Here is a 25,342-nt window from a genome sequence, read left to right on the forward strand (position 1 = left end):
AATGGGATAGAAGTTTGAAGATAAAAATTCTGCAATTTAGGAAAAGGTTTCTCTTACTGATTTTATTAAAAATCATCTGTGCCCTTGGCTGAATGAGGTTTTATCTAACAAAGGACATTGCTAAAGTTACTCCTTCTGTGGCTACCTTTCTTTCTTTTATTTTAAAATGTTTCTTCAGCATTTCAAATATAAAGTCTTGACTGCTTTGCAGAATTCAGGCAGAAAGACCATTCAACACCTTCACGATATCTGCACTGTGGCTCAAAATAGGTTATTTACTAGACATTTCAGAACATGCACACGTAAGTAACTGACAAACACAGGTGCATTTGTCAAACCTATTTGGTACTTCCTCCAAATTGTCTATTGACATCATCTACAACTTTTCCTACATATACAAATAGGAAACGAGTCGCTAATGTGGTTTTTTCCTTCGGTCTCTCATTGCACCAGTGTTCAGTGGTATTAGATTTTTCCCTATAGTTTTGAGAAAGCTAACATGGCCACCTATCTTCAGTCACTATCATTCCAACTTCTTGGAAATGATTCAGAGTAAGTCTGCCCCCAATAAATCAGCAGGTAGAATTCTCCTTGAATTCTTGTCTCTCAGGGTGATTCGCTGAAATTTCATTTTCAGCTATGCCTCTCATATTATTAATTTCTGTCCATTTCAAGTTTTTCTTATGTTAAATCCCTATACTTTTTTTAAACTTATGCCCCATTCCTTTATTTATTTATTTTTAAGATTTTATTCCTTTATTTGTCAGAGAGAGAGAGAGCAAGCACAAGCAGAGGGAGTGGCAGGCAGAGGCGGAGGGAGAAGCAGGCTCCTTGCCAAGTAAGGAGCCTAATACGGGACTCCATCCCAGGACCCTGGGATCATGATCTAAGCCAAAGGCGTCCCAAATCCCTAGACTTTTTTATTAAATAATTCTAGCCAGAGTATGTCTGATATGACCAGAATTATATTAATTCTTTGGGAAAGATAGTGAGTAAATTTTATTTATTTATTTATTTGCCGGGGGGTGGCAGAGGGAGACGGAGACTCTTAAACAGGTTCCACACTTAGCGCAGAGCCTGATGCAGGACTTGATCTCATGACCCTGAGATCATGACCTGAGCCAAAATCCAGAGTAGGACACCTAACCCACTGAGCCACCCAGACACCCGAATAGAAAGTAAATTTTTGATTACTCCTAAGAGGGAAGAAAGAAAAAGACAGGTTTGTAGGCTATATAGGCAAAAGACTGGAAGTCAGCATAGCTTTGGGTATAAGAAACTTTATTTGGGGCCCCTGGATGGTTCAGTCTGTGGAGCACGTGACTTGAGCTTGGGGTTGTGGGTTTAAAGCCCACACTGGGTGTAGATTACTTAAAAAATAAAATCTTTAAAAAAAATAAAATAAAAAGCTTTGATTTAGTGCTGTATACAATAAATCATAAGATGAATTAAAATCCTCAACAAAGGGCCTCATCAAATAATTGGGTGGCAGCAAATCTGTCAGGGTTGTGTTAAAAATCCCAGGCCTTCACTCTCCAAAGACAGTTTTCTACTTCAAACGAATAATCTGTGACAGGATTAAGCTAATCTCAGGACAGCTCTGACTATCTGGAATTCATTTGGAATAAAAACTTGATTTACATAATGACCGATATTTGTACCATTTAAATTCTAATGTCGCAAATACCCATCCTTCAGGTGTGCTCTCCTAGTCTCACTCCGTGTCTCCTTTTCATTATCCTTGAATTCCCTCATCCCCAGCTGACTGACCTCTTGCTCAGCACATCCCTTCCAACACTTTAGTGTGGCTTCTAATATTTCCAGGGACCTGGAGGTTTAGTATGAATAACAACCTTTTCTTGCCTTTCTCTGTCCCTTAACTCTGACTCTAATCCTTACCCTGGGGCTGGAAGCTAAGAATAGCTTCCAGACTTGGGTTCTGCCTCAGTAATTTTCCAGCTTGGAGATTTTTTTTTTTTTTTTTTTGCAGTAGGACTTTTATTTATTTTTTAACTTTTTATTTTGAACTAATTTTAGACTTACAGAAATGCTGCAAAAGTAGTACACAGAGTTTCTGTATATCCCTCACCCAGCTTCTCTTTTTATTAATATCTTACATAACCATAGCATAATTATCAAAACTAGGAAACAACACTAGCACAATATTATTAACTAAAGGCATTATTCAAATTTCACTAGTTTTCCAATAATGCCCTTTTTCTGTTCTAAGATTCTATCCAGGTCCCTGTATTGCATTTAGTTATTTTTCCTCAGGCTCCTGTAGTCTGTAAGAGCTCCTGGTCTTTGTCTTTCATTAACTTGACACTTTTTTTTTTAATGTTTTTTAATTATATTATGTTAGTCACCATACAGTACATCCCTGGTTTTTTATGTAAAGTTCAATGATTCATTAGTTGTGTATAACACCCAGTGCACCATGCAATAGTGCCCTCCTTACTACCCATCACCAGCCTATCCCATTCCTCCACCTCCCTCCCCTCTGAAGCCCTCAGTTTGTTTCTCAGAGTCCAGTCTCTCATGCTTCATTCCCCCTTCTGATTACACCCCCGTTCTTTATCCCTTTCTTCCCCTACCGATCTTCCTAGTTCTTATGTTCCATAGATGAGAGAAATCATATGATAATTCTCTTTCTCTGCTTGACTTATTTCACTTAGCATTATCTCCTCCAGTGCCGTCCATGTTGCAGCAAATGTTGAGAACTCATTCTTTCTGATAGCTGAGTAATATTCCATTGTATATATGGACCACAACTTCTTAATCCATTCATCTGTGGAAGGGCATCTCGGTTCCTTCCACGATTTAGCTATTGTGGACAATGCTGCTATGAACATTGGGGTGCATATGGCCCTTCTCTTCACTACGTCTGTATCTTTGGGGTAAATACCCAGTAGTGCAATGGCTGGGTCATAGGGTAGCTCAATTTTTAACTTTTTAAGGGACCTCCATAGTTTTCCAGAGTGGCTGTACCAACTTGCATTCCCACCAACAATGTAGGAGGGATCCCCTTTCTCCACATCCTTTCCAGCAATTGTTGTTTCTTGCCTTGCCAATTTTTGCCATTATAACTGGCGTAAGGTGGTATCTTAGTGTGGTTTTGATTTGAATTTCCCTGATGGCTAATGATTTTGAACATTTTTTCATGTGTCTGTTAGCCATTTGTATGTCATCATTAGAAAAGTGTCTGTTCATATCTTCTGCCCATTTTATGATTTGTTTATTTGTTTCTCGCGTATTGGGCTTGAGAAGTTCTTTGTAGATATCAGATACCAGTCTTTTATCTGTAGCATCACTTGCAAATATATTCTCCCATTCTGTGGGCTGCCTCTTAGTTTTTTTGACTGTTTCCTTGGCTGTGCAGAAGAGTTCATTTTATCTTTTGTTTTCTTGCCTTTGGAGATGTGTCATGAAAAAGGTTGCTTTGGCCGATGTCGTAGAGGTTGCTGCCTATGTTCTCCTCTACGATTTTGATGGATTCCTGTCTCACATCGAGGTCTTTCATCCATTTGGAGTTTATCTTTGTGTATGGTGTGAGAGAGTGGTCAAGTTTCATTCTTTTGCATGTAGCTGTCCAATTTTCCCAGCACCATTTATTGAAGAGACTTTTTTCCACCGGATGTTTTTTCCTGCTTTATCAAAGATTAGTTGCCCAAAGAGCTGAAGGTCCATTTCTGGGTTCTCTATTCTGTTCCATTGGTCTATGTGTCTGCTTTTGTGCCAGTACCATGCTGTCTTTGTGATCACAGCTTTGTAATACAGCTCAAAATCCGGCACTGTGATGCCCCCAGCTTTGTTTTTCCTTTTCAACAGTTCCTTGGCGATTCGGGGCCTTTTCTGGTTCCATACAAATTTAAGGACTATTTGTTTCAGTTCTTTGAAAAATGTCATTGGTATTTTGATCGGGATAGCATTGAAAGTGTAGATTGCTCCCGGTAGCATGGACATTTTAACTATGTTAATTCTTCTGATCCATGAGCATGGAATATCTTTCCATCTTTTTATGTCTTCTTCAATGTCTTTCAAGAGTGATTTATAGTTTCTAGAATATAGATCCTTTACGTCTCTGGTTAAGTTAATTCCAAGGTAACGTATGTTTTTTGGTGTTATTATACATGGGATGGATTCCCTAATTTCTCTTTCTTCAGTCCCATTATTCGTGTATAGAAATGCAACTGATTTCTGAGCATTGATTTTGTATCCCGCCACATTACTGAATTGCTCTATAACTTCTAATAGTTTGGAAGTGGATTCTTTTGGGTTTTCCATATAGAGTATTACGTCATCTGTGAAGAGAGACATTTTTGACTTCTTCTTTGCCGATTTGGATACCTTTTATCCCTTTTTGTTGTCTGATTGCTGTTGCAAGGACTTCTAGTACTATGTTGAATAATAGTGGTGAGAGTGGGCATCCTTGTCGTGTTCCTGATCTTAAGGGAAAGGCTTCCAGCTTTTCCCCATTGAGAATGATATTTGCTGTAGGCTTTTCATAGATGGTTTTTATGAGATTGAGGAATGTACCCTCTATCCCTACACTCTGAAGGGTTTTAATCAGGAAAGGATGCTGTATTTTGTCAAATGCTTTTTCTGCATCTATTGAGAGAATCATATGATTTTTGAATTTTTTTTTCTGGATAAAATCTAAGACACTGAAAGATTTGCGAATGTTGAACCACCCTTGCATCCCAGGGATGAATCCCACTTGGTCATGATGGATAATCCTTTTAATGTACTGTTGGATTCTATTAGCCAGGATCTTGTTGAGGATTTTGGCATCCATATTCATTAGGGAAATCGGTCTATAATTCTCCTTTTTGATGGGGTCTTTGCCTGATTTGGGAATCAAGGTAATAATGGCCTCATAGAATGAGTTTGGTAGCTTTCCTTCTGTTTCTATTTTTTGAAATAGCTTTAGAATAGGTATTATTTCTTCTTTGAATGTTTGGTAGAATTCCCCAGGAAAACCATCCGGGCCTGGAGTTTTGTTCTTTGGAAGGTTGTTTATCACTGTTTCAATCTCTTCATAATTAATTGGCCTGTTTAAAAAATCAATTTCTTCCTGTTTCAGTCTTGGTAGTTTATAGGTTTCCAGGAAGTCCTCCATCTCTTCCAGATTGCTTAATTTATTGGCATAAAGCTGTTGATAAAAGTTTCTAATGATCCTTCCCATTTCATTGGTGTTGGTTGTGACCTCTCCTTTTTCATTCATAATTTTATTAATTTGGGTCCTTTTTCTATTCTTTTGGATAAGTCTTGCCAGTGGTCTGTCAATTTTATTAACTCTCTCAAAGAACCAGCTTCTAGTTCTGTTGATTTGCTCTACTGTACTCCTGGTTTCTAATTCATCTAATCTTGGTCAACTGCTTCCTCGTGCGTGGATTAGGCCTGTCCCTCTGTTGCTGTTCCAGCTTCTTGAGGTGAGAATATAAAAACTGCATTTTAGATTTTTCTATTCTTTTGAGTGAGGCTTGGATGGCTATGTATTTTCCCCTTAGGACTGCCTTTGCAGTATCCCATAGGTTTTGGACCATTGTGTTTTCATTCTCGTTGGTCTCCATAACTTGTTTAAATTGATTTTTGATTTCCTGGTTTATCGAATCATTCCTGAGTAGGATGGTTCTTAGTCTCCAAGTGTTTGAGTTTCTTCCAAATTTTTCCTTGTGGCTGAGTTCCAATTTCAAAGCGTTGTGGTCTGAGAATATGCAGGGAATAATTTCAGTCTTTTGGTATCGGCTGAGACCTGTTTTGTGTCCCAGAATATGGTCTATTCTTGAGAATGTTCCATGGGCATTAGAATAGAATGAGTATTCTTTGGTTTTGGGGTGTAGTGTTCTATATATATATCTATGAGGTCCAACTTGTCGAGTATGGCATTCAGAGCTCTTGTTTCTCTGTTGATTTCTTGCTTAGGTGATCTGTCTATTGCTGATAGTAGAGTGTTGAGGTCCCCTACTATTAACGTATTTTTATCTATATGTATCTTTATTGTGGTTAAGAGTTGGCTTGTGGGGGCGCCTGGGTGGCTCAGTCGTTAAGCGTCTGCCTTCGGCTCAGGGCGTGATCCCAGAGTCCTGGGATTGAGCCCCACATCAGGCTCCTCCGCTGGGAGCCTGCTTCTTCCTCTCCCACTCCCCCTGCTTGTGTTCCCTCTCTTGCTGGCAGTCTCTCTCTGTCAAATAAATAAATAAAATCTTAAAAAAAAAAAGAATTGGCTTATCTTGCTGCTCCCCTGTTGGGGGCATATATATTTATAATTGTCATATCCACTTGTTGGATACATCCTTTAAGAATAATATAGTGCTCTTCTGTGTTTCTAACTATAGTCTTTAGTTTAAAATCCGATCTGTCTGATATGAGAATTGCTACCCCAGCTTTCTTTTGAGGTCCATTGGCGTGAAAGATGGTATTCCATCCCTTTACTTTCAGTCTGAATGTATCTTTAGATTCAAAATGAGTCTCTTGTGGACAGCAAATGAATGGGCATGACCTTGACACTTCTGAAGTGTACTGATCAGTTATTCTGGCGAATGTCAATTTGACTTTGTCTGATGTTTTCCTCATAGTCCAGCTGAGATTTCTGGGCAAGAATACCACAAAAGCAATGTTGTGTCCTTCTCAGTAGATCGTATCACGGGGACCACGATGCTGATGTGTCTTGTTACTGGAGACACTGACCTTGATCACTTTGGTTAAGGTAACAGTTTCTGCCAGATTTCTCTACTGTAAAGTTATTCTCTTTCCCTTTGTAGTTAATAGATATCTTGTGGGAGACACTTTGAGACAATACAAATCCTGTTTCTCCTCAAACTTTTGCCCACTGACTTTAGTATCCATCAGTGGATCTTGTCTGCAACGATTATCACGTAGTGTTTGCCTGAGAGTGATGTTCTATTTCCTCCCTCTTTCCTTCTACATTTACTATTATAATTCTACTGGAAGAAAGAGCTGTCCCTTCTCCCCCATGTATTTACTTGAGTGATTTAATAAATATGGACTTATTTGATTCCATTGGTTATATCCAATACTATATTTATTTTGTTGTTTACTTTGTTCCAGCTTCAGTCATGAGGATTTCCTTCAGGTTGGTATCTGTGTTCTTTTAAGAAGATACACATACAAAAATTGTGAGTATACACTGATACCTCAGATTTCAATCCAGTGCCACCTGGCTCACTTTAGATATCCCTTTCCTCATTTGTTAACCTCTTTCTGTTCCAACAATGAGAAACCTGGGGTTGCTATTTACGATATTTTTATATATCCAATCAATTCTAATATATATATGTAGGATTTTCAGAATTGCTAATAACCATACCCCTGTGAGAAACACATTTATTAATCAGAATATAGCATTTAGGCACAGTTCTTTTTGTCTTTAGCCTTACAGTATTCAGTCAAGATGCTGTCTTCCAAACTGCCTTCTTCATTGTGGTCATGTGATTCATTTGACATACAGTTAGGTTTGGGGCGCCTGGGTCACTTAGTTGGTTAAGCGTCCAACTCTTGATTTTGGCTCAGGTCATGATCTCAGAGTTGTGAGGTTGAGTCCTGCAATGGGCTCCACACTCATCATGGAGTCTGCTTGGGATTCTCTCTCTCCCTCTGCCCCTCCCCTCCGCCCTTGCGTGTGTGCACTCTCTCACACTCTCTCTAAATAAATGGATAAAATCTTGAAATACAGTTAGGTTGCGAATGTTGGCATTCCACTTTGGGCTCCCCCCCCCACCCTACTGGTTGTTTTTAATTATGTTTTGGGTATGTGAAACATCACTATATTTCTAAGAGTCACAGATATACAAAAAGATACGTGCAAAGGAATGTCACATCCCTCTTCATCTTAATGGGTACCCCATTTCCTTTACCCATTTCTTTCTATTCTCCATTCCCACCCACTGCTTTAGGTAACCAGTATCTTTTTCCTTCTGGTTTATCCTTCCTGTGTTTCTTTTGCACAAATAAGCAGGTACATGTGTATTTTTTTTATATCCCTTTTTTTCTTACAGGAAAGTCGGCATCCCATAGTTACTTCTTTGCCCTTTCCTCCCCACCTAACAGCATGTCCTGAATATATCAATGATAATTACTGATATATAAGAACTGGCACTAAGAACTTTGTCTACTGAACCAAGAGGTTTTTCATAGACACTTTTATTTATTTATTTATTTATTTTCTTTAAGATTTTTTAAATTTATTCGAGAGAGATAGAGACAGCCAGCGAGAGAGGGAACACAAGCAGGGGGAGTGGGAGAGGAAGAAGCAGGCTCATAGCGGAGAAGCCTGATGTGGGGCTCGATCCCATAACGCCGGGATCACGCCCTGAGCCGAAGGCAGACGCTTAACCGCTGTGCCACCCAGGCGCCCCTCATAGACACTTTTAATTCACATATATTAGCTTACTTCATCAAAATACTAATTGATTTGAAAATCTTACTGAAAAGGCTTCTGCTTACTGGTTGTTATAGTGAGAAGCAAGATTGATGGCTTCTGCTCTATGGTTCCAAGAACAAACTTATATACTTAAAATGTAACACATGGCACAATTACCAGGATAATAAGGTGCCATTTCTTCTACAACATTTACTATAAACTTAGAACTATCCTATCTCTAGGAGCAAACAGGTGCGTTTATATTTTGCTTCAGGAAGAAATAATTGTAAAATTTAAAATATGTTTCTTGAGTAAGGGTAAATAATCACTAATTTCCTACTTGCAATATTTAACATTTTCCAAATCTTGAACATAAACATCGATTTTAATTTAAAGGGCCATTTCTTATACAATGTTTAATATAAATTTAAAGATGTCTAGGCAAAATAAAGATCTATTTACATTTTGCTTAAGATTGAAATGATCATGGAATTTAAAATGAGATCACTTCTTAACTGTAGTCACTAATTTCCTACTAACAATATGTAACATTTTCCAAATATTGAACATAAACATCTTGAGACTTTTTCTCTTGATGAGAGAGAGAGACTAAGTAGTGACAATGTGGGGAGACGTAATTCCTGGAGCTCTTTTCAGCACTCATCACGATCTGACATATTACATGTTTGTTTATTGGTTTTCTCCCACCGCGAGAACATGGGCTACGTAACAGCAGGGACTGTGTCTGTTTTGTTCACTGCCTTAACTTCAGTCTTGTATTAGATGCATTTCAAACATCCATTCTAAATGAGTAAATTGATGATGATGATGGAAGTTCAGCATTCAATGTATTTCGAAGGTGATATTTATTCTGATTCTTCTAAAGAAGAAGCAGGAGCTAGTTTATACAAAATATTTAGAAAAAAGCAGATGTCTTTTAAAGTTGCACTGAGTTAGCAATGAATATGAGGGAAATATGAGACTGTTTTCAAAAGCCCAATAAGTGGGGATAGTAAAATGTAGTTGGGGGAAATATGCTGTTTTGAGCTCTGGGCTGGACTGGATTTCTATGAAGAAATTAGAACCTTATGATATTACAGATGACTCCCTGTTCCTCATTACTAATTAACCATGACAAGAGATTTCTCTGAATATTGGAAACAGACACTTTTAAACTCTTGCTCTTCTCTTGAAAATCCTCAAAAATAAGGAGAACAAGAAAGAGACATGCAAACTCCACCTATAGGGATATCTATCTATAATCTCAGATTATAATATCTAAGGTTGGAAAGTGGATGTAGGATTCATAAATGACTTAACAGATAGGAGAAGGTGAAATAAATGCCTGCTGGAAGTAATGACAACAGGACTAGGCCAGATCATCTGTAAAACCTCAGAAAAGCATAGGAGTTAGAAGCACCAGGTACTATGGAAGATGGGGGTGAGGAAAAGAATTGAAAACACAGAAATTATTTGAAGTTTATAAAAGGGGCAGTTAGATCTCCAGACAACCACACCCATCCTGCCTAGCCAGGTAACTATCTTCCCCAACACCCATAGGAAAGAGAATTATATTCACTAGAGGAACAAAACCAGGGAGAACAGACTTAGGGATATCAGACACAGAATAGGTAAGGGTCAAGTGCGGGAGTGAAAACGAAGGACTTAAGTAGAAGTCTGCATACTGAATGATGAAACTCTAGCTCTTCTCTTGCCTAGCTCTAGATATATACCCAAGATATATATCTTCCAGGAAAGAGACGTGTGGATTTTTTGCTAGAGAAGAACAGCACAAGGGAAAAACTTTATGAACACTGACTTTTGGGCATTTCTAGTAAAGGCTGGTGGGTCATCTTACTGCTATATAGTTAAGCTCTCTATACATATAAGCTTCCAATCAGTTTTCCAGTGCCTAAGTACAAAGGAAGAGATAAGAGAAAATACTGCATCTATAAAACAAGAACAGAATGCTATAAAAAAGAAGGGAACAACTAGGGCAAAAGAGTTACTGGAAATTAAAACTATGATAGCCAATCCTTGTGAAAGCACTGGAAGGTAATGCTGAGAAAATGTCTTAAAGGTAAATAAAAAACCAAAATAGAAAAACAAAAGTAGAATACAGGAAAGAAAGCTAAAGAAAACTAGAGTATCAGTATAAGAAATCTAATTTTTGATTAAAAAGAGTTGTAGAAGGAGAGAACAGAGCAGATGGTCGTAATAAAATTATCAGTAAGTAATACAAAAGCATTTCCCAGAATCAAAGAGTATCACCAGGGCTTGCTAGGTACCAACAGAATAAATGAAAAAAAAAAGGCCCAAGAACAATGGTGATAAAAAAAGAAGATCCTGAAAGTTTCTGGAGAGAAAGAATGGTATAAAGAATTAGAAATAAGGGACGGCTGGGTAGCTTAGTTGGTTAAGTGTCTGCCTTTGGCTCAGGTCATGATTCCAGGGTCCTGGGATTGAGTTCTGCATCAGGCTCCTTGCTCAGTGGGGAATCTCCTTCTCCCTCTGCCTCTGCTCCTCCCCTGCTTGTGCTCTCTCTCTCTCTCTCTCTCTGTCATTCTGACGAATAAATAAATAAAATGTTTAATAAAAAAAGATTTAGGAATATCATTTAATAACAAAATTATTAGAAGCTCAAGACAATGGAGCAATGCCTTCAAAATTCTGAGGGGAAATAATTTTTAACCTAGAATTACATTATGTCAAATAAATAGTAATGTATGAGAATGTAATAAAGATGCTTTTAGAAACATTAAATTTTAAAAACTTACATCCCATGCATTATTTCATAGGAATCCACTGGTGGACGTGCTCCACCAAAATGAGAAATAAAATCAAGAAAGAAGATGATGACATGGGATCAAACACAGAAGAGAAGGAATGGGAATTTTCAGGATAACAACTAGGTGGGAAGCCTCGAGAGCATCCTGGGTCCAGGCTGAGCTGGATGGAAGGCTCTGAGATAGATGTCTCAGGGGAACGGTAACTGATTTGGAAAACTGTACTGAGAGGCATTTTACAAGCTATTAAGGATTATGGATTATAGCTATAGATCTGAAAAAGAATAAGCAAACTTTACTTTATTTTATTTTTAAGTTTTTAAAAAGTAGGTTACACACCCAACGTGGGGCTTGAACTCACAACCCTGAGATCAAGAGTCACATGCTCTACCTGCCAAGAATAAGCAAAATTTATGGGGCACCTGGGTGGTTCAATCAGTTATGCATCTCCCTTTGGCTCAGGTCATGATCCTGGAGTCCCAGGATCAAGCCCCATGTCTAGCTGCCCGCTCATCGGGGAGTCTGCTTCTCTCTCTCCCTCTGCCCCTCCCTGCTTGTGTTCTCTCTCTCTTGCTCACTCTCTTTCTCTCTCATATAAATAAATAAAATCTTAAAAAAAAAAAAGAATAAGCAAAATTTAAATTGAGGCATTTCATAACCCCAGAAAAAACAAAATTGCTCAGGAAGGAAATGTTATCCTTGGTTCCACAATGAACCATATGTACACAGTACTAATACTGAAAATACTATAATGGGGATTCAGACAAAAATCATGATAAAATGATACTGAGATGATGGAGGGAGGAAGGAAAATGAAAGACCTAAAATTCTCACCATCCATAAGAAGCAGCAAGAGATAATATATATAAAACTGATGAAAAAATTACAGCAGTGTATGAATATTATTTAGAAACAGTGGAGGTAAAGATCAGAAGAACAGCCTCAGGGGTTGAGAGTCTCTGCCTTTGGGGTGAGGAGGGAAAATGAATTGCCACTTTTTATTATAAGTCTCTGAGCATTATTTGATTTTTGAAAATCATGCATATGTTACTTTGATGAAAACAGAAATTTAAAACCCAAACATATAAAAAATATTATGGACAGTATATTATAGTAGGAAGAGCTTTGCACTAGGAATAAAAATAAAAAACTACTGAGTGCTTATAATGTGATTTGGGTGAATCATACAACTTCTTTGAGCCTCAACTTCCTTATCTATTTATTATGGGACTCTGGTTATTTCTGAGGGCCTTTCAAACAATAAGGCTTTTTTCCTTAATGACAAAGTATTTTTCTAGGAGCAGCAAAGAAACTTTTCTCCATGGTCTCATGGTATACCTGTACACATTTCTGTCCATTTTGCCAAGGGTCCCCCTACCTCTGCCCCTTGATGTTAAGATGAAACTGGCATGCCCGCACCCGGGAAACCCTATTGTACCTGCGAGGCTAGTCTCCGCATAGCCTCCTCCTGCCGCCTGCGCATTTCTGGGGTTCCTGGGCAGCTTCCACTGGGGATGGATGAGTGGGCTGAAGGTGGCTGTGTGAGTGGCAGCTCTCTGTGGGCATCCACATCTGGATTAAAAAGATGAGATGTTTGCATGAGATATTCATAAAACCCTGAATTAAAGGAAGATTGGTTAAATCCATTTGTTCTGTGATCCAGCAATTCTACTCCACGAGAAATAAAAACTTAAGTCTATAGAAAAACTTGTACACAAATGTTCAAAGAAGCAAGATCCATAACAGTGCAAAAGTGAAAACAACCCAAATGTCCATTAACTGACAAACGGTTAAAATATGGAATATGGAATATCCATACAATGGAATATTACACTCACTCAAAGAAGCCAGTTATAAAAGACCATCTATTATATGATTCTCTTTGTATGAAATTCCCAGAGCAGAGAAATCCATAGAGACAAAAAGTAAATTGGTGGTTATATAGGGGTGAAGGTAGGGAGTTAGGGGGAGAATGGAGGTTGACCACTAGTGGGCATTTCTTTTAGGGGGAGATAAGACTGTTCTGAGATTAGATTACGCTGATTGCTGTACAACTTTGTGAATATATTAAAAAGCACTGAGTTGAACAATTTAAGTGGGTGAATTGTGTGGTATGTGAATTGTACTTTAATAAAGCTGTTTTTAAAAAATTCCATTTGTTCAGGTTATTAAGAAAATGTCTTATCTCCTACTAGAAGTTATAGACTATATATACATGGATACAGATCATGGTATAACAATGGGTACCAAAATCAGGAGGTTGTTGATGGTCACTAGCCATTGAAAAGGAGGAAGAATAGGGGAAGGTAGTCCTCATTTAACTCCCCACCAGTAGGACTGAATTAAGACTTCTTCCATCCAGCTGGGAGAGTAAATTCTCTGGTCACCGGAGCCGAGTTCAGAATAACTGTAGGAGGACAGGAGTGGGAGGCAGCAGTGGAAAAAGACTGAAAACGTGTGAAGTGAGGTAAAGCTCAGTGACTGTCACTGTATCACTTCTGTTGTTCACTCCTTCTCCCCACCCCATTCCCCTTTATCTGGTATTTGATTTTGTGGGCAATTACTGCCTGAATACCCTCCATCTTCTAGCCACTGCCTTTTGGAGATGCCCTCCTTTTCGTTGGAGTATCTTTACTCTCTGCTTAGCACCCAGAAAACAGGAGAAATAAGTTCATAGGTAGGCAGCAGTCAATATGCACAGCAAACTGGCAAAACAGACTTCTGAAATGAATAGACTAGGGAGGGTAGGGGTTACTTACTTAACAGCTGTCTGGGGGCTTGGCAGCTGTTGGCAAATGTCAAATTCAAATAATACCTACACTGAGACTCTTAGTGATGGGAAAAGATAGTTTTGTATTAGAGCTTCCCTAACTACTGCACTGAGTATACTTGTAGTTAACGTAATAATGCCTAAATTGCACAATGGGTCTATTTTTACAGCATGTTTTTATTCTTTGTGTGTCTGTGCTGGGGGGGGGGTGGGTGATGACGGTGATGGTGGAGACTGACGGGGGAGTCAGGTTTGGGAAGGGGTGTGGGTGGAAAGCAGGATGACAGGCTAGTGCCTGCTCTGACAGCTTTTCTGTACCTTCCCAGGGAAATGACAAGGAGGGGGCGGGCCGGGGGCTGAGTGTCTGTGGGGGAAGGACGGGGCCCGGCGATGCAGGGCTGCAGGCTGAGCGGCTCACATCTTTCAGAGCAGTGCTGCGCAGTGTAGAAGAGGCAGGGGTGGAAGAAAGAAGGCAGATGATGAAGAGATGGAAGCTGGGAGCTCCAATGACTTTCCAACTTGTTTTCATTATTTCTACAACTGTATCATTGGTATCACTGACGGAGGGTTAGGAAAGCCCCTGGGAATTCAAATAAACCTATCCAAGCTTGATGTAAATTAAACTCTGTGGAAAAATTAAGCCATCTCTCCATACAGACATCATTGTTACTCATTAATGAAAGAAATTCTGCTGCTGCCAGTAAAACCCCCAGCACCAGCTTACATGATAACAGATTAATGTCGAAAAACAGCTCGCATACTTTATCAGTCACTTATTCTTGACCCTTCTTAAGGGCCGGTGGTTCTGGGAAGGTGGCAGAGGTAGGATGTAGTTTGGACTTCGGCAGATTACAAGGAAAATTATTTTGTGCAAGGCGACTGCTGGCTCTGTGTAATTCTGATAAATACATAACCACATAGTCTATCTCCTTTGACACCGTCTTCAAGTTTTTGAAAGTTCACTATCAGGGCAAATCTACAGTCGCAACATATGGACATTTATCTCGAGGATAGCAGCGTCCTGGTATTTTTAGAGTATCTCTGGAGATAAAAAGCAATGGATGTCAGAGAATAACTTAATGAACTACCTTTAAAGAACCTCTGCTTTGGGGAACACCTAGGCTGTGTTCTATTAACTCTTGCTCTCCCAGGTAGCTTTAGCTTTCTCAGAAAACAGCTCTTTTTGCCTTTGGGATTTATTCTGTCCTGCAGGATTCTACCATTCTGTTATCTGCAGCAGTGATATACAGAGGAGTCAGAGAGACATTAGCTATCTGGTTTTCTTTCTGACACACTCAAAGAGTTAACCTCTGGGATTATTCAGACAAGATGTAGTCTGGTGTGATATTTAAGCCTCAAAGGAAAATACTGGAATAGGTTGGAAAGTTAATTTCAACTACTTTTCAACTTCAAGAAGATACGTTTTTAGAATCACAGAATTTTAACACAGGAAGAAATCTTAAAGATCACTTCCTCATTTTACAGATGAGAAAACAGGTCTAAAAAATTCAATTAAAATTCTCAAGTTACAAAGTATGTGTAGTCAATTGAGTGTTGGGGCTCAAACTCTGGGCTCTTGGCTCCCATGACACAATGCCAATCTACCTCAGAAAAGCTTCCTGTAGAAACTAAGCATAGTAGTGCTTGTGAGAAAGGAATTCTTCCATACCAATTTTAATCAGACCCTGGTAAACAGGGACTTTCAGTTCAACCAGTTTTCTCTGTAGACACTAGCTCTTCTCCATGTGAGATATCCACATTAAGTTAACCAGAGGTAATATGCCTACTTAATGACAGGAGACAGCTAATTAATTTCATCAGGAAGCCAGAATGTCTGGAGGATGAGAAGTGAGTTCCTGTTGAGTTTCTAGCATGTGCTAGACTCTGTAACTACTATGATCTCAAACCATTTCTAGTGGTTGCTGGCTGAAAAGTTGCGGTGAGCTAGATTATTGATTTGGACTAGCAGAGCAAAAGTTCCTGGTTCTGTTTTAACTAACAGAAACCAGGTAGACTGGTTCTATACAGATAGGTTATATAGGAAGAACATCTATACATTTCCTTTCTTCAGATGAGTTTCTCCAATAAGGAGAGGCAGGACAGCAAAGTGGGTAAGAGACTGGCCTCTGAAACAGACTGCGTAGGCTCAAATTCTTGTTTCACCATTTACTGGCTTTGAAATCTGGGAGGTCTACTTAACCTCTTTGAGCCTCAGATCACTTCTCTGTGACATGAAGATAACAGGAACTACCTTACTGAGTTGATAAGAGGATTGGGTGAATTAATATTGGTTAAGATCTTAGAGAGTGCCTGGTACTAAGGACCATGTGAGTATTTTAAAAACAAACAAGATCCTAGTGGTGATCGTTAAGCTGTGCCCTGCCTGTGATGAGACAAGTATGAATATACATGAGACCTCAGCATGTTTTCACAAGGAGCAGGAGAAACCGTTCAAGGACACAATGAAGTTCAAGCCCAAGCAATACAGTACTGACATCAAGAGCAAGGAAGTGAAGGCTGCAAACAGACTGTGCCGACTCGGAACGAGAAGACACAGGCCCTGGCTGAGCAACAGCTGGCAGTGATGGATGCAAACGGCTCTTATAGGCGATGCTGTAGTCATTGTCCAAAGGACAGACTAGCTAGACTGCCAGAAGGGAGGAGTCATAAATTTATTCCCAGAGAAAGGTTTTCTCAGTCACACTTAGATGACTGCTAGGTATGTGGGTTAAATGTAAACAGAGTATTACATTCTTTCTCTCATCTCTCAATTAATGGTCCTCTTGTGCAAGTCAGGTTTTGCAGATCAGAAAATAAAAGGATGTAAGGCTTAATATATCAGAAAAACTTTCAGAGCAATGAAGCAGGGTGTTCATTAAAAAGGAATACGTACGTTTGGGGGAGGCGTGTGGGCTGTCGGAGGCGATCTGTCTCATCCGTGTTCCGTGGCAGCTGAGGGCCACCAGTCTAGAGATGATGGCAGTTTTGCCGAACCCAATGTTTCCCACAATCACTACTCCTTGGTTCACACTGGCATTTGAACTCTGAAGTTGAGCATCTATTTCGTGGAAAACCCAATCCCGGCCAACAAACACGGACTCTGTAGTGATGCTGGGCACTTCAAAGAGCAGAGGCTTCAGGGAGATATCTGGAGGCCTATAAGGTGCAAAGTGAACTGGAAGGAACAATAAGAGAACACAGAACTCAGGCCAAACTGTCATCATTGAAAGAAATACAGAAGCACAGCATGGTTTAGGAGACTATTAGTTACAGTACGAAGGTATTCTGGGTTATTCAGCAAATAATACAACTCAGCTTTGCTTCTACACAGATAAGCAACAGCAGGTGAGCTAGGGTCATTTGATACTCTAGTTGGCAGAAAACAAACATAGTTAAAATGCCAGTGATTAATGGAACAGTCAGAAAGATGGGGTGATATTCAAAATTATTAAATAGTGGGGAAGGCCCAGCACCAGCACTCAGGATGGATGTCAAAGTAGTACAGAAGCAGGGTCCTTAAGGCTTCCTTCTATGCCTGGAGATAACCTTTGAGCTGCTGGACTGTGGGGAGATACGGGGTTGGAGTCCCTGGGGGAGAGTCCAGGCTATGGCAGAGCATCCAGACGGCTTACAGCATCAGCTCTTTACCAACCAGTAAGGATATATTTAAATATTTAAATTTAAATATTTAAACTAATGTGGCTATCTCAGTGCTTATTAGGCAATGCAAAGAGGATGTGTCTATTTCTTTAAAAATACCAGTGAAAATAGTAATTCCTTTTAAGTTCATAATTGTATTTTTCTTTTTAATTTAGTAGGTATATTTAGGATAAGCAAAGCCTCTAAAAGCTCGGATAGTTTAAAAAGTCTTCAACATGTTAAGCAGTCAAGGAAGCAGAAACCAAACTTTGACCTCAGGTCTTTGCTCCTCTACTGCTTGTATTCATGCCAATTAAAAAAAAAAAAACCAATAAAGAATTTTGGCTTATATACACCATGTCTTGGAGACAGATCCTACTGCTTTTCTCAAGATTTTTCTGTGCTTCTGTAGCTGTGGGATGTGCTAAGAGCCAAGCATGAGCTCTACTTTCAATAGTTTTCTAAAAAAGCATAATAGATGAAACTTGGTTTCAAAGATCAACCTTCTAATTTTATTAATGGTAGAAAGAAGTCTTCTCTATGACCTCCCCTATCTGGGTTAAATGCCTTCTTAACTGTTCAGAGAGTAGCTCTAAGATGTATCATTTTATCTGGCTGGAACCAGGCTGTTGCTGTTGTTGTTTTTAAAGTAAGCTCTATGCCCAGTGTGTGGCTTGAACTCAGGACCCCAAGATCAAGAGTCGCATGCTCTACCGACTGAGCCAGCCAGGCACCCCAGGAACCAGGTATTTTATTTTTGTATCTTTAACCTTAGCATGGTGCTTTGACAGACAGCAGGTTATTCAATAAATGCTTATCAAAAGAATTCATTAAAAAATAAGGTATTATACTCTAACCCCATTTTATATTTTGGAGACTAAAGCCCAGGGGAAGGGAATGAGGACAGGAGAAAAGAAAACATAAAAGGGGGAAATGAGATCTATTTATACTGCTTATATTATTCTAGAACATACTTAAACCACTTACACATCATTAAATGGGATTGAGAGATGGCAGCTTACTTGAGAAAATCTCACAAGCAAGCATACATGTACACACTCTTATTAAAAACTCTCTGAAAGCTATTAGAATGGTAACAGCATTAAAAAAAGATAACAATTCCAAAAATAGTGCAAATAATTAAAAATATAAAGCCAAACTCTAAAAAGAGAAGAAAATAGTTTCCTATATCCATTTAAAAATGCCCCAAATTTTCACTTAAAAAAAAAAGGCTGTGGAGATTCAGCTATATAATTGCTTATAATTTCCTGATTCTCATCTCTTTAACAAAACTTACTCTTTTAAAATCCATAACTAAAAAAATAAAATAATAAAATCCACAACTATAGGCCCATATAACACTGTATATTAACTGGACTTAAAATAAAAATAAAAAAAAATCCATAACTGTACAGAATTCAGTAAAAAAATTCAACTATAACTTGCTGAATAGATTCTTTTTAATTCTAATGGCTCGTAGCTCATAGTCTATTTTACCTTTCTGAAACATTACTTTATTGAGCTACACTTTACAGATCATAAAATTCACCCTTTTAAAGTATACAGTTCAGTGGTTTTCAGTACAGTTGAGCCTTGAACTACATGCAGGGTTAGAGGAGCTGGTGCCTCATGGAGTTCAAAATCCACATGTAACATTTGACTCCCCAAAACTTTACTAATAGTCTATCTGACTCAAAGCCTTACTGGTAGCCAATTAACACATATTTTGTATGTTATACTTACTATATACTATATTCTTACAATAAAGAAAGCTAGAGGAAAGAAAATGTTAGTAAGAAAATCCTAAGACAAAATACATGTATAGTATCGTCTGTAAAAAATCCGCATATAAGTCAACCAGCACAGTTCAAATCTGTGTTGTTCAAGGGTCAACTATATATTCACAAAGTTGTGCAACCGTCACTATCTAATTCCCGAACATTTTTTAAAAATGTTTATTATGTTAGTCACCGTACAGTACATCCCTGGTTTCTGATGTAAAGTTCGATGATTCATTAGTTGCGTATAACACCCAGTGCACCATGCAATACGTGCCCTCCTTACATTTTTATCATCCCCCAAAGAAAACTCCATACCCATTAGCTGTTACTCCCCAGTCCCCCTTCCTCCCAGACCCTGGCAACCAGACTTCCTTTGGTTTGCCTATTCTGGACATATACAATAAATGTTATTGTGTAATATGTGACCTTTTGTGTCTGGCTCATTTAGCATGTTTTTGAAGTTCATTCATGTTGAAACATGTATCAGTACTTCATTCTTTTTATTGTTGAGTAATAGTCCATTATATGGATATATCATATTTTGTTTATCAAGTTATCTTGATAACTTGATAACATTTGATTTGTTTCCACTCTTTGGCTATTATGAATTATGCTGGTATAAACATTCACGTACAAGTTTTTGTGTACATATGTTTTCAGTTATCTTGGGTATATATCTAGGAGTGGTATTGCTGAGTCATCTGGAAACTCTATGTTTAACTTTTTGAGAAACTGCCAAACTGTTCTATTTTGCTTTTTTTTTACAGAAGTAATACATATTCACTATAGAAAATTTAGGAATAGCAGATAAACAAGATAATAATTGTTCTCCCAGTAGCCAGAAACATTACTCATATATATTCTGAATTTTTTTCTGTACCATAAATACTTATTTTAAAAACCCAAAATGGGATCATACAGTTTTATAATCTCCTTTTTTAATTTTTCATTTAGCAATTCCAGTTCTAAAAAGGTTGATTCTGTCAGACTTGCCAGCTTGATGGCTGCTTCATTGGCGGGACTGATTGGTGGAGCTCCCTACTCCACCATCTTCCATGTCACTTCATAGTAGGTGGCTGCTACCCACTTGGGGCTTCGTGGGTACCTGAGTTTGCTTGGTGGGCACCCAGACACACTGAGATCGGGATGAGCAGTGACAGGACTCCCCGGGAGAAAGGAAAAAATAGATCAGTTGGCTTGAGATGAGTCTAATTGGGCCCAGCGAGACCTAAAGTCACACAGCTAGTTTCAGAACTAGAAACAAAACCTAATTCTGACTAAAAATCCAGGTTTTTTCCAATATATTATGTTGCAACTGCTCTATAAGATGTCACTTTCAAATCTGAAAGTGACCTGAATGATCCCCCTGATGACCAGGATTGATTAGGCTTAGCTGACGGTTAAACTGTCTTCTTTCTCCTTCACTTCTCCTGCGCTTCCTTTCAGGAACTATGTGCTTGGCCAGAAATGACCTTTCCAGAGAGAGAAGAGCTACAGAAACTCTCATTTGATTTCTATACTAAATAACTTATTTCTTCAGGTCTAAGGTTACTTTATATTTAGTATCAAAGGGACTTTCATGAATATGACCAATGCTAATTTACAATATGAAATTAAGTACAGACTCAATTTAAATGCTTAAGTTTTTGAGAAAAATTCTCTTAACTTGTTCTCATGTTGACGTAATCTCCCATCATATTTTATTCTACTGAGAAAGCTTTGACATTTTAAAAAGTTATTTAAAAAATTTTCTAAAAATGTAATCAATTCACAAAAGCCTCAAGGGAAGAACAGACAAAATTAGCCTAGCACCATATGGTAAAACAACTGTAGACGCCAAGAACAGCCTAGAAACAATTTCTGTACCTCAGAACCTAAGGCTTTTGTCAGCTCAGTATGATAAAAGAAAGCCCTACTTCCTATGTACCAACAATAAATTTAGGGCATATGAACAAGAAAGCACTTTGGCCTGCATTGTGGGACATGGAGGTAATGGATGTTCTGTGTGGAGTTCATATTCCTAAATAAATCTTTCTTTGGGATATCATCTGGCTTCCAAGAGATTTTCTAAGGCAGAAACACTGAAATAATCCATGAGAAATTACCACAACTACAGCTGAGCTAAGGGAAAAAAGATGAGCTAATCCATACTGTTTAGTAACAGATGTGGCTTTCTTATCCCTGGCACTCAAGAGTTGGCAGTCTCAGCACAGCAAAGACCATCCCACCCCTCTCAAAGCATTCTAATAAAGGATACTGGGGTGCCTGGGTGGCTCAGCTGGTGAAGCTTCTGACTCTTGGTTTCCGGCTCAGGTCTGATCACAGAAGTGTGAGATCGAGCCTCCTGTTAGGCTCTGTGGGGAGCCTGCATGAAGATTCTCTCCTGCTGCCTCCACCCTAACTCGAGGACATGCTCTCCCTCTCTCTCAAATAAATAAATAAATCTTTTTTTTTTTTTTAAAGAAGTTTACTGATATCTGTAATTTACTTCAGAATTCATAAAAAATGATGGGTGGGTAAGATATGGGCAAATGGACAGACAGGTGATAAAATAAGATAGCAAAATGTTCATGATACAATCAAGGTGGTGGGTATGTGTAAATTGTAAGATTCTTTCCTTTCTGGTATATCTGAAAATTTTCCTAATAAAATGGTAAAGGGAAAAAAAAAACATGGAAAGGAATCATTTCAACAGGGTACACACATAAAGACAAGCTTCGGAAAGTTGTTTTAAAAAGATTTAATAACCATCCCAGACTCGGCTGGTGTGGGCATCTCTTTGAGGCAAATCAGGCTTGTGGCAGACGAATGAGTTCTCTGTAGGAAGCACTCTCGGTGAGACCATCAATAAGTGCAATTATATACCTAGGCTTATGGAGAAAACAGACCTTTCTTTAACTAAGGCAAAGTGTAAACATTAAAAAACAGCAACACTAAAGTGCACTAAGGCTAGGAGATCAGCCTGCCCAAATGCAAATATAAACAGCTGCAGTAAGGGGAAAAGGGGAAGGGGAAGTGGAGGGAAAGGAGCTCTAAGTGGATTTAGACTAAAGCATATTTACTCATGGAAAACAATCATGAATCATCTTAAAAGAAGTCAGTCACAGGACTGGCAGAAGAGAGGGTGTGTGTAACACAGCCAAGGTCTGGTGCAAACAGGAGCAGAGCTGTTTCCTCACATTCTTCTACAATGACTGTAAAGTCTAGCCTGGAAGCACCTCTGTTCCTCAGAACAAAAGATAATTTCAGGCTCATTCTTAGGGTTCATGACATGCATGCCATGCTCAACATTAAGCAGAGAAAAAACACATGTGCTTCAGACAAACCCTGATATCACATCAGCATCAAACATAAGGCAAAAAAAAAAAAAGCTTATTTTTTTTCTTAAGAAATGTTTAAACCAGGGTAGGGGTTGATTCATCTACTGAGTTTCTAGAAGGTTCACTCTCCCATTTACAGGAGTCAAATCTCTTTAGGGTCTATTATTTATTCTTGCTGCTCTGGGTAGGACTACAGTAGGTAGCTATTCCTACACCAGGAAATGAGTTTCTAAAGAATGTAAAGCAATTTGAAGCAGGTCTTAAAAGACAATCTAAAGATAACAGTCTGAGAAATGTTCATTCCAGATAACTTCTGTTTAAAAAAAAAGGTTGTTAAACAAAGCAGAATCACTTTTGGGGTGAATAAGGAAACATAGCAGAGTAGGAAAAACTGTGGACTCAGAGCCAGGATCCCTTAGTTTGCATCCTGTCTCTGTTACTTCCTGGTTGTGTGACCTCAGGATAATTACTTAGGCTCTGGATATCTCAGTCTTTCTCATTTTAAAAATAGGGATAACAATGACACTGTGAGGATTAGATGAGTTAACAGATGTGATGTGCCTAGGACAGTGTCTGGCGGTTAACCGTGTTAGCGGCTACTACTAGCGACATCACCAAGCCAAAAAGACATCCAGAGTAACCATAATCACCCCCCTCCCACCCACACTTATTGAAAACAGAACTTAGCAAAAAGGATATTGAAAACATACTGACTCTCTTTAAGCCCTTGTCCCTTTGAGGCTCCTGACTCACCTCCCTTTTTCCTTTCCCTACCCAACATTTTGTAAGAGCCCTGCTTGCTCTCCTCCCTTCTGCACGAATCGCACACTCTAGCCTGGCCTCCTCCCGTATTATTCAACAGTGTATCTGCTCAAATTGTTTTGGTTAAAGTCACTAAAGACTTTCTAATTGTCAAAGTACGATGATTTCTTTTTTCCAGTCTTTATGCTTCTTAACCACTCCTCAGTATTTAACATTTTTAACTAACCCCCACTTTTGGAAATACGTTCTCTTCTTGGGCTTCACATGGCTGCACTTCCTTCAAGTTCTTTTTTTGTCCTCTCCTCCTGATGTGTGTTAAAGGATTCCTCCTCTTCTGCACATCCCTAAAATACTGCCAATTCTCAGTTCTATATTTCATTTTTTTCTTCTTCATGATCTCCCTGGATAATCTCAAAGGAATAGATTAATAGCTTTCACAATTATCTAAGTGGTGACCGTTTGTATTTCTGTTCCTCATTACCTTGTTATCAAACTCCTATACAGCATCTCCAACAACTCACAAGAGTTATCTATTTGGATTCCCAATAGAAACTACAAACTTCAAGTTTTTAAAAGTAAAGTTACTGTCTCACTCACCTTAATCTATTCTTTCTCTTCCATTTATTATCTCAGTTAATGAAATATCACCAATCTGCCTGGTCTTTCCAGATAGAAACTTGACACTCATTAGGATTTCTTCTTAATATTTATATCTAGTTTTTCACAAGTCCTATCAATAATTCTTGAGGAATGGGACTCCATGCTCTGCAAAGAGTCTGCCTGAGACTCTCTCCGTCTCCTTCTGTCCCTCCCCCTGCTCATGTTCTTTCTCTCTCTCTCTAAAATAAATTAGTAAATCTTTAAAAAGAATAATTATTGAGGAATATCTCTCAGATATAATTCCTTTTTTTCCTTCCTATTCCACTGCTACTAGAGTGGTATAACCTTGGGGGAGGTGCTGATCACTCTAAGTCTCAATTTTGTCACCTGTAAATGAGGGTAATAAGAGTATTTACCCCATTAGGCTAAATGAGAACATGTATGTTAAGTTCTTATCTCAGAACCTTAATCCTCAATGAATGGCAGCCATATACTTTAGGTTCTCAATATCTCTTGCTTTTACTATGTACTTAAACAGGCTATCGTTCCTTTTGCATACAGCTACCAAATCTATCAATCAATCAATCTATCTGTTATGATCATGTCAATCTCTACACTCTACCCTCACATGTCATCAACTTGCCCTACTACAGTCACCTAACCTATCAAGTTATTAGCCTAATTAACTTACTAACTAGTACAGTTCTTGTCATAGGGTAGGTATATTCAAAAACATTTAATAAACAAATTCATGAATTAAAATGGTTAATATGGATTTTTCTTCCCCAACTGCAGGGAAATATAATGGTATACACTTCACTTTGGTAGAGCAGGAAGGATCAAGGAAGACAGTGAAGGGATGAAAATTCAGGTCTTTGAAAAATCACTGTTCTATACTATAATAATAAAAAGAAATGAATCATTCGTTTGGTACCTTTCAAGGATACATTCCTGTTTAAAGGCAACTGTCATAAACAAGTGGGCCATTGAATAACAAGATAGAGAAGAAAAAATGTTATTTTCCAAGCTCTGTGCATATCACAGGCAAGGCCTGGATGTTGACCTAAGCACCAATAATCAAAGAATACCATTCCTACAGGAAGCTGGGGGAAGGGAGAAAAATGGTGTCTTCGAGCTAGTGTACAGAGAGGATAGGACAGATATTTCTAAAGACAATTCTTGCTTCTTTTAGAAAAGTTACTGAGAAGGCTGGATCTACACAAATCCATTTAGTAACTGAGGTCTTGCTAATGCTACATGTGAGATTTATTCTTGTGCAACAAATGACCATATTTAATATT

The 25,342-nt window shown here is 38.5% G+C and overlaps 1 protein-coding gene and 1 long non-coding RNA gene across 19 annotated transcripts in view; one reads left to right on the top strand and one right to left on the bottom strand.

Annotated features, from left to right (window-relative positions):
• Window positions 1-25,342, bottom strand: part of TANC2 (tetratricopeptide repeat, ankyrin repeat and coiled-coil containing 2) — a 354,211-nt gene that overhangs the window by 71,665 nt on the left and 257,204 nt on the right. For all 18 annotated transcript variants that reach the window (XM_045814340.2, XM_045814338.2, XM_045814336.2 and 15 more), the window contains 2 exons: window positions 16,833-17,114; window positions 12,608-12,741 (listed from right to left, as the gene is read on the bottom strand). In XM_045814340.2, coding sequence (XP_045670296.1) covers window positions 12,608-12,741; window positions 16,833-17,114 — 416 coding nt within the window. The remainder of the gene's footprint in view (window positions 1-12,607; window positions 12,742-16,832; window positions 17,115-25,342) is intronic.
• LOC148107934 (uncharacterized) overlaps window positions 17,688-25,342 on the top strand; it is a 126,857-nt gene continuing 119,202 nt past the window's right edge. The window contains exon 1 of the long non-coding RNA XR_015721264.1: window positions 17,688-18,324. This is a non-coding gene — a long non-coding RNA (uncharacterized LOC148107934). The remainder of the gene's footprint in view (window positions 18,325-25,342) is intronic.

The sequence above is a fragment of the Ursus americanus genome, chromosome 23, assembly GCF_024610735.1.
Source record: "Ursus americanus isolate L20-20 chromosome 23, mUrsAme1.1.p, whole genome shotgun sequence".
Lineage (NCBI taxonomy): Eukaryota > Metazoa > Chordata > Mammalia > Carnivora > Ursidae > Ursus > Ursus americanus.